This window comes from Zingiber officinale, chromosome 1A (assembly GCF_018446385.1).
Source record: "Zingiber officinale cultivar Zhangliang chromosome 1A, Zo_v1.1, whole genome shotgun sequence".
Taxonomy (NCBI): Eukaryota; Viridiplantae; Streptophyta; class Magnoliopsida; order Zingiberales; family Zingiberaceae; genus Zingiber; species Zingiber officinale.
Genome location: NC_055987.1, coordinates 146,292,819 through 146,302,818, shown reverse-complemented (window position 1 = coordinate 146,302,818; position 10,000 = coordinate 146,292,819). Strand labels below are relative to the sequence as shown.

The 10,000-nt window shown below is 39.6% G+C and overlaps 2 protein-coding genes across 2 annotated transcripts; one reads left to right on the top strand and one right to left on the bottom strand.

Annotated features, from left to right (window-relative positions):
- The first annotated feature begins 2,607 nt into the window (after window positions 1-2,607).
- Window positions 2,608-4,151, top strand: LOC122037855 (UDP-glycosyltransferase 72B3-like). Its single transcript, XM_042597309.1, has one exon. It carries the CDS (start codon window positions 2,676-2,678, stop codon window positions 4,038-4,040), a length of 1,365 nt encoding a protein of 454 aa, XP_042453243.1. The 5' UTR covers window positions 2,608-2,675; the 3' UTR covers window positions 4,041-4,151.
- A 4,367-nt stretch (window positions 4,152-8,518) lies between these two features.
- LOC122004709 lies at window positions 8,519-9,731 on the bottom strand. The gene is made up of 2 exons (XM_042559558.1): window positions 9,096-9,731; window positions 8,519-9,013 (listed from the first exon to the last, which is right to left on the bottom strand). Exons 1-2 carry the CDS (start codon window positions 9,729-9,731, stop codon window positions 8,519-8,521), a joined length of 1,131 nt encoding a protein of 376 aa, XP_042415492.1.
- Between the last annotated feature and the right edge of the window lie 269 nt (window positions 9,732-10,000).

Here is a 10,000-nt window from a genome sequence, read left to right as displayed (position 1 = left end):
CTCTTAACCATAATCCTACCGTCCAACCTTTATTCCACGTCTTGTTATGAGTTTTTTTATATATAAAAAATACAATCTTATATTATTTTATTACAAAATAAAATTTAAATTTATCATATTCAACCAACAACAATACTAATATATTTTTAAAACTCTTGTGAATATGATCATATTCAAAAAATTTGTATCTAAAATTTATACAACCATTTAAAATTTATTGATGGACTTAAGTTTATCAGCTAGATCAGGATCAATATATTTTTGGGATTATGAAAAGTGTAATCAAAGCTTGATGTGAAGTTTTAAATTTTATTTATTTATTTTTTCAAAGGAGATAAATATTTTTTTTAAATCTTATAAAATCTCTATATGATATTTTAATAGGCTCTTATCCATTGAGTTAACAAAAGATGATTAAACTTATTTCTAGTACTCCTATTCATTTATCTCAGGTTAATACAAGAAGATAAATTATAAATAATTATTGATTTTTTAAATAGTAATTAGTACATGAAAAAGATATTTATCTTATTTACGTCGAGATTCAAATGATAAATATTAAGTTAACAATTTTTTATATTAGCCACTAGACTAAGAGGATAAAATTCCATAATCGAAGGAGGAGAAGAGTCTTTTAAAATAAATAAATAAATAAATAAATAAATATATATATATATATATATATATATAAAATATAAAAGTGCAGTGTGAATTAAATATTAATAAAAGTTAATTATACTATTTAATACATTACCGCTGATTCTAAGATAGGCATCCAAGTTGGATAAATGCGGTGTTTAAATTTTTTTAATCAGATAATTGAGTTAAATAAGTCTAAAATGAATTAAGCCATTAAAATAGTTATTTAAGTTTTATTTGATTTTTTTATAAATTTGAACTTGGTTCAAATTTAATTTGAGTTTGATTGATTTAAATATTATAAAATTTTCAATTAATTCAATTCAAGTTATTTGATTATTTAGAAATTTTACCTTTTTAATATATTTGGTTGATCATAGAACTTAATAATACAGACTTATTTATTTATTTATTTTAAAAGTTTTTTATTTATTTAATATATTGATAAGAGTTTTATTAATAAAGATAATTTATAAGCATTACTTATAAAAGTTGAGCCGAGTATTATTCACAAATGTTTATTGTTTATTTTAACGAGTTATTTAACTGTCCATTTAATTAATTTTATGTATTAAATCAACATAGCAAATTTTTACTATATCAAATAACAAATAATGGTTTGGAATATCACTTTAGAGTTTATGATTCATATGATTTAAAATTATTATTATTTGTAAAAAAATAAAAATTTATAAAATGACTACCAAATACACAACAACTCTCTTAATTAACTAATAATTTATAAATTATTATTATTATTTACTTCAAACACTTTTGTTTCTATATAATAATATTTTTATATAACAAAAGAAATATGTTAGTCAATATGTCATAGTCTAGATATGACAATTGGCTCTAGTGAACCTGAGTTCAAGGTTAGATCTTCTGTACTGTAAAATGTGATCTACAGGATGAATCATTTCTTTCATAAATGAGATTTCATGGATTTATATCTTATACAAATAAGATCCATAAGATTTCACCTATTAATATCTTTTAATCTAAAAATGAACCAAGAGTTACTATTCAGAGGATTCCGACTAGAGTTCAAGATCTGGCAACCTTCTTGTTAATATTATTGTCATCCATAAATAAAAAGCATCATCTATATGGAAAAAAAGCGGTTCAACCGCCGGTTGGGCCTTAAAATGTAACCGGCCAAGGAAAAAAAACGGTTAAACTGGCAGTTCCGATTAAAAATGGGTTTTGACCGATTACGGTACAGGCTCATTAACCGAGTCAATTGCTAACTAACTCGTTGATCCAATCATAAGCCCGGCCGGATCCGAATCGGGCACGGTCCGTGAACAGAGCTACATGTGGCTGAGCGGCCACTGGATCATGATTTTGCAGCCACATGCTTGCACAGCTGTATGGCTCCAATTTCACGATCACGTGGACGAGCGACTGCCTGACTAAGTTTAGCTGCAATTTCATATTCAATTTGGTTAGCTCAATTACAATTTTACAATTAACTCTGTCAGCTCAATTATGATTTTATAACTAATTTAACCATCTAATATATTTTTAAAACCATCTCAGTTGCGTATTCGAACGGTCATCGGTCGATTTGGTTGGACTGAATGAATAAGCCGACAAAAGCTACTGGAAGACAAGGTGCTTTAAAAAATTACATGATAATTTTATTATTATTTTTTAAAAACGACGATTTAAATATTTAAATACTTACATGAGTGGATTTTTTTTTTATGAAGAAAATATGAGGAGCAATCCAGAGACTCGGTATTTTCTTGTGTGGGACCATATATGACGTATCCTTTGAAATCATCACTTGCAATATTATATTGAATACGACAGGACGGATCCCTTGCACCGCAGATGTAAGGACCAGTCAGACTGATGGTCCCCATCTGTCCATCAAACCCCATCAATCTGCCTGTCTTGGTCCAGGAAGATCAGGACAGGCGGGCCCAGATAATCCGGACCCATAGAATACCAAATGGATAACAATTCATGTCACAAGTCCTCTCCAATACAACTTGCTTGCTTTGGTCGCCGGCGCTAGCAAATTTGCAATGGAGGCAGGAAGAGATCACGGAGGCCGCTTGCACGTAGCCATGGTATCAAGCTCTGGCATCGGCCACCTAACGCCGCTTGCTGAGCTGGCGCGCCGCCTTGCCCTCCGCCACGGCGTCTCGGTCACTCTCATGGTCTCCGCCGCCGACTCGTCGTCCCCTTTCTACAGCACCTTGGTCGACTCCCTCCCTCCTGGCGTCTCCGCTGTTGCCCTCCCTGAATCGGCCCTCTCCGGCCCCGCAGCTGCTGCATCCATGACCAGCAACGTCTCTCTCCCTGCGGTACGCCGCGTCCTTGAGGGGCTAAAACAGAGCACAACCGGCGAACGGCTCGCGGCCCTCATCGTGGACTTCTTCGGCACCGACGTTTTTGAAGTCGCGGCGGATGTCGGCGTGCCGTCTTTCCTCTTCTTCCCCTCCAACTTATTCCTCTTGTCCTTGTCTCTCCATCTGCCCGTCATGCACGACGCCATGCCGCAGCTCCGCGACCCGGTGGAATTACCCGGTTGCCTCCCTCTGTTTTTCAACGACCTCCCTGAAGTGGTCAGGAGCCGAGGCACTGAAGGCTACGAAATCCTGCTGCGCCATGTAAGGCGGTACGAGAAGGCAGAGGGCATTCTGGTGAACAGCTTTCGAGCTATGGAAGCAGAGGCGGCCACGATCTTCAGCGAGAGAAAGCCGGGCCGGCCACCGGTCTACCTCGTCGGGCCGCTCGTTCCGGAGGAGCCGCCGAGAGACACGTCATCTCCATCGCTGTGCTTGGAGTGGTTGGACGAGCAACCAAATGGATCGGTTTTGTACATTTGCCTGGGAAGCCTCGGAGTTCTCAGCGACGAGCAGGTAAAGGAGATGGCCTTCGGATTGGAGGAGAGCGGCCAGAGTTTCCTTTGGGTGTTAGGGGGACTGGTGACGGAGGACGAGGACCCTGTCGGTTGCTTGCCGCCGGGATTTCTGGAGAGGACGAAGGGGGCCGGGCGGGTGCTGACGTCGTGGGCGCCGCAGCTGCGGATCCTGAGACACCGCGCAGTGGGGGGATTCCTGACTCACTGCGGGTGGAACTCGGTGCAGGAGTGCGTGGTGCAGGGCCGCGTGCCGATGATCGCGTGGCCGCTCTACGCCGAACAGAGCATGAATGCGTTGATTCTGGTGGAGAGGCTCGGGGTGGCGATCAGGACGGAGGGGCAAGGGGAGGATGGGGTAGTCCGGCGAGAGGCGATATCGGCTGCGGTGGTGGAGTTGAATAAGGGGGAAAGAGGACGGGCTGCGCGGGAGAGGGTACGGGCGTTGCACGCGGCGGCGGAGGAAGGCGCTTCGTCGGAGGTACTCGCTGACGTAGTGGCGGCATGGAAGTCAAAATTAAATTAGATTTGACCAACAAAAATCTAATTATATTTCTAGTTGTTTGAATTGGGGAATAGATGCCTTGTTTCGAATAATGAATAAATTATAATACATGCATTTGTGACGTTTGCACTATTTTTCAATTATAATTTTTAAAAATGAGCTCGCTGTGCCGACTTTTGTTATTTTATATCCTTGCTATTGAAGTGATTTAAAATTTATTTGTGCTATAAAATATATTATTTTGTTTTTTGAGATATAGTTGAAAACTTGCTTTCCACTCGAAATACACTATTGACAATTTAAGACTAGTTCAATAAATTACATATGTAAGTCAGTTCGGATTCTTTTGGTCCATAATTCCATTTCCTCCTAGTCTTCTATACACTTCATGAAAATTGATACATATGTATAAAAATTAATTTGAGAGATAGAAATTCTCAAATTGAATATTAAATCATACAGCATATTTAAGAGTTTATCTTCAGAGATGAGGGAACTCTTTACACATCACTCAAGTCATTTTTATCATGCATGCATAAAGCAAAGTCAACTCAACTTCTAATCACACGAACATAATTATATGTGCTACAATTGATGAAATGTAAGAGTGAAAAAAATAACACAAATAATAATCAAAATGTGGGGCAAGTGTTATCAAGCATGAAGAACCACGATCACCATGGACAGAATGTAGCACCCAAGAAACACGTGAAGCATCAAAATATGGACAGTGAGCACACTGTTCTTCTTGAAATAGCATGAACAATGATCATCAACACCAAACAGCACAAGCAAAGCATTCCACCATAGATTGTCGCCCCACTTTTAACAAGTGGTCAGCTATCAATGAATTTACCTTATCTTTACCGCGAGCCGTTTGCTGCGGATTAGATAGATCCTTATGGTGGATCTATGAACCCTCTTGGACTTTTTGGCAAAGCCCCAGTCATCAACGGATTTGGTGATGTTCTTACCGTGAGCCGTTTGCTGCGGACTAGATAGACCATAATGATGGATCTATTCACCCTCTTGGACTTTTTGGCAAAGTCCCAACCATCAACGGATTTGAATTCGTTTTTACCGCGAGTCGTTTGCTGCGGACTAGATAGATCAATATTGATAGATCTATTCACCATTCACTCCCATGCCTCTCAATTTGACATCCTCTCACCATAAAAAATGTTTACAGAACACACCCCTCACCACAACAATTCTTACTCTCACCACCAATCACAACCAAGATTTGCATGCATACATTCCACCAATCACAAGTCACAAACAAAACTTGCATGCATTCCCTCCACCAATCATAAGTCATAAACTAAACTTGCATGCAAAACACACGTACAGTAGAGAAGGCAAGAAACTTGAAAACCAAACAGTAGACAAGGCTTGAAGAACACATACAGTAGAAAAGGCATGCAGTGGAGAAGGCTTGAAAAACACAGTGAGAGTAGCCTTTCAAAACACATGGACTTCAAAACCACAAACAGTGGTCAAGCTTCAAATCCACGGACAATGAGCACAGTGAGAGTAGCCTAAGCTTCAAATCCACGGACAATGAGCATAGTGAGAGTAGCCTTCGTTTTCCTTATGTACAGTCAATATTACGCCTGTAACATCAGTCAAAAGAAGCATTCAACCTACGATTGATGAGCTTTATAAAGATTTCAAGTCCACAAATCGATACGTATGTATTTGGACCTTCCGAAATAATCAATCCACATCCGGTGTAATGTCTTGGTATCGGCATCTATTTCTAGCTTCCCAAATATAATAGATTGAGCTAGAAACGCCTAGATACCGGGCCTTCATCCTCCTACTGCCACCCTTGTAATGCCTACCAAAAATTTGATGTAACTCCTCAAAAGAATTGAAATTGTGTTTGATTTCCAACCACCGCTTCACCTTGCACCAAAGTTCACAAGCCACTGGACATTCGAAGAAGACATGTTGATTGAATTCCTCTTGTTGACAACACATGATGCAATCCTTATTTGGTTCATACTCCATTCAATCCTTGGTCCTCAATCTTCCATGAGCTAGCATCCATAGTGCAAAATGATGTTTCGGCATGATTACCGGCTTCCACACCATAGATTTCCATGCAACTTCTGACCCTCTTGGCATGAAGAAATTATATGCATTTGTAACCCCCCTTCCGTTTCCAATAAACCAATCCATCATCCTCATATTTGCCTCTCCCACGCCACCCGAAGCATCTAGTATTTTGGTTCGGATCTCCAATAGTCTCTTGATTAATATCGAATCTGAGTTTTTCTTTTGCCATGTCCAAAAATCTGCACTTTCAATATAATGTTGACGCACCCACTTTACCCAAAGTGAATCCACATTTGCTTGAATATTCCATAATAATTTAGACAACAAAAGCTTCATTCCATGCTAGGAGGTCCCTAAGGCCATAACCCCCATCATGTTTAGGCAAGCAAATCTTCGACCATGAAATGGGTGGATGCTTTGAGGACCACACAAACGTTCGGCATAGAGCATATATTTTGCCAATCACACCACTAGGAATAGGGAGCATAGAAAGCCAAAAACATTCTATACCTTGAAGAACCGTCCCCACTAATTCCAAGCGCCCGACATAAAATAGAGTGTGCTTAGGCCATGAGTTGATCTTCCTTGTAATAACTTCAAGAAGTGGCCCATAATTCGTAATCCTTAACTTTTCCGCCCCCAAAGGGATGCCCAAATATCTAAAAGGAAATTTCCCTTCTTGAAAATCCAAAAGTTGCAATAATCGGTTCTTCAAGCTTGTGTCCACACCCGCCATATAAACTTGTGTCTTTTGTGGATTTGCTCTTAGGCCCGAGATCCCTCCAAATTGATTCAAGCAATCCACTAGGTGTTGGGTAGATGTCTCATCCGCTCTACAAAATATCATTAAGTCATCGGCATAGACAAGGTGAGTAATACCAACCTCCTTACACATAAGATGAAAATGAAATGAAGATTTCATGGAGATTTCCTTTAGCTTCCTTGAGAGAACCTCTATGCACAAGCTAAATAGAAGGGGGGAGAGTGGATCTCCTTGCCTTAGTCCTCTTTTCCCACCAAAAAACCCATATACTCCGCCATTCAATGATATAGAATATGATACCGTGGAGATGCATAATTTAATCCAATCACAAAATCGTTGGGGAAATCCAAAACCAACGAGTCCGGCTATAAGAAAATCTCAATCAACCATATCAAAAGCATTCTTCAAATCAACTTTGACCATGCATCTAGGAGAGATCCTTTTGCGAGCATACTTCCGAAGCAATTCTTGAATTAGATATATATTATCCCCTATAGAACGTTCCTATGTAACTTCACCCAAGCTTGTGGTTTGTCCCCATCCCTTTTCTTGAGCATAATGATAGCATTTCTCTTGTTGTTTCTCTTTACCACATCATGAAAAAACTTTGTGCACTTGTCCGAACTCCTCAAGTAAACGTTCTTTGCCCTTTGTTGATAAAATTGTCTTTCCGCCTCCATAAGTAGAGTAATTTTCTTTCTCACATGGCTGTACTCTGAGGGAATTGGACCACCATCAAGAATACCCTTTTGTATCTCCACAAGCTCATCTTTTGCTCTTCGAGCTTTCTCCATGATGTGACTAAAATGATTTTTGTTTAACTCCCTCAAGCATTTCTTCAATCGAAACAACTTTGTCTTTAGGATGAATTGGGCATTGCCTATCACCGGAGCTGCCCATGAATCTCCCACAACTTTCAAGAAATCCTTGTGCAACGTCCACATGTTGAGGAATTTGAATGGTCTATTTGGAGCACGGTCCTTGGCTAACGTATGAACAATAGTGCAAGAATGGTCAGAAAGACATCCAAGAGTCGTAAACTCCGCATACGCATCGAAATCTGCCATTAGCCAAAAAGAGTTTACAAGAGCTCTATCCAAGTTACAAGAGACATTACCATTTGACCATATAAGGCAACATCCAACAGACCGAAGATCCACCAAACCACAAGCTTGAGCAAAAATCTGCATGTCTCTCATTTCATGGTTTATAATCGGAGAACCACCTTGCTTTTCATTAATTGATAGGAATGAGTTGAAATCCCCCTTGATCATCCATGCTTCAGAAATAGTATCCCCAAGATCAGAAAGAGCTTCTCACAATGGCCGCCTTGTGACAATAGAGTGAAGACCATAAACAAAGGTCACCAAGAATCCCCTGCTAGAGATACGACAACACACGCGGCAATGTATATATTGTTCGGTGGTCAAGATAATATCCACATCTACCTTGTGCATGTCCCAAAGAAGAAGTATCCTACCATGGTTAGACAAATCAAAATTATGCACATAACCCATACCTGCAAACCTTCGTTGTAATATGGGACTTAAAGAATTTTCATTGAGCTTTGTCTCCATTAAAGTCATAATTTGGATATCTCTCTGTTGGAGGAGGTGTTGCACTCCCCCATGCTTTAGGAGCTTGTGAAAGCCCCTAATATTCCATGCAGCAACCTTCATTGATCCCCTTTGCGGGCTACTCGCGCCCGAAGTTGCCTCCCACAACTTAGTGCCGGTACTGTAACTCCAGCAGTCCCACCTACGCTCGAAGACGTGGTTAACGGTAATGATGAAGTTGACGCCGTAGATGTCGTATTAATTGTTTCACTTGATGCTGTATTGTTTTGTTCGGCTGATAAGGACGAAGAGGAAGAATTACCCAGGCTGGAATGTGCTGAAAGAATAGCATTCTGTTGACGCTCCTTCTCTATTGTCCGTTTTGCCTTCACACCAAGGTGATCCGCATATTTTCTCACATTTTTGTCAACATCTTGTACAGCAACTACATTATCATGTTGGTCAACAATTTGGACTTCCACTTGAGCAGCAACGTTAACATCTACACTCCCATTTTGGTCAACGTGTTTAGCAACAACATCAATGGCTACATTCCCAATTTGGTCAACGTTTTGGACTTCCTCAGGAGTAACAACGTCATGTGCTTTCGTTCCCTCCATCAGCATGAGCCGCAAGATGATCAGTAGGTTCCAGATTAGGATTTATCCCAATGGTCTCCAAGTTATTATGTTCAACCGGTGTTTCCATATTTTGTTTTTGTTGTGCCGGCCTCCATTGTTGCTTCATTCTTGTTCTCCCCCGACCCTTTGTAGATTGTGACCTTGCCCTCCATTGCCGTTGCTCGTCGATACCATTTTGCATATTATCTCTTGAACGATTTGTTTGCTGCCCTACTGATGCATCACTTCTACGACAGGTGTCCAGACGATGTCCTAATCTTTTACATACTTCACAGAAATCTGGTAGACTTTCATAGACGATACGGAGATCAACTTGAACTTCAGTAGGTAAAGTGATTGGAACCTCATACACCCTCTCTCCAATGGTCGGAATTTCCACTAGAAGTCTAGCATACTCCAAACAATCTCTTGTACGTGTCAAGTTATCAGTGTACAACGATTTACCAACCTCAGATCCAACCATACTTAACACCTTCTGCGTCCAACAATCTGGCGGTAGTCCATGGATTTGAATCCAAGCAGGGACGAAGCGACAATCTTCATTAAATAGAAAATGCTTTGGCATAATCTTTAGAAAAATAGGAATACCAAAGATAAAATATGGACCACCCTTCAGAACTTTTTCACTATCTTCTTTAGTATCAAACCGGTAGACCACCCAACCATTTCTTCTATACAATTCATATACCATTTTGATTAGAGATGAGATCCTTTGTCCTGAAAATGTTGTGTCCCCTTGTCCTAACATCGATCGGACGACTATGATATTTTCATGATGTACATTGTATCTTTGAGATGTGATTTAGTTCGTCCGATCGACGCTGAGACACGAGGACATGATATTTTCGGGACAAAGGATCTCATCTCTTTTGATTAGTGAGTTCATCACACACAAAAAAAAGAAATAAATAAATAAAATACCTTAATTCCATATATAAATTATAAGTTTTAAATATTTTT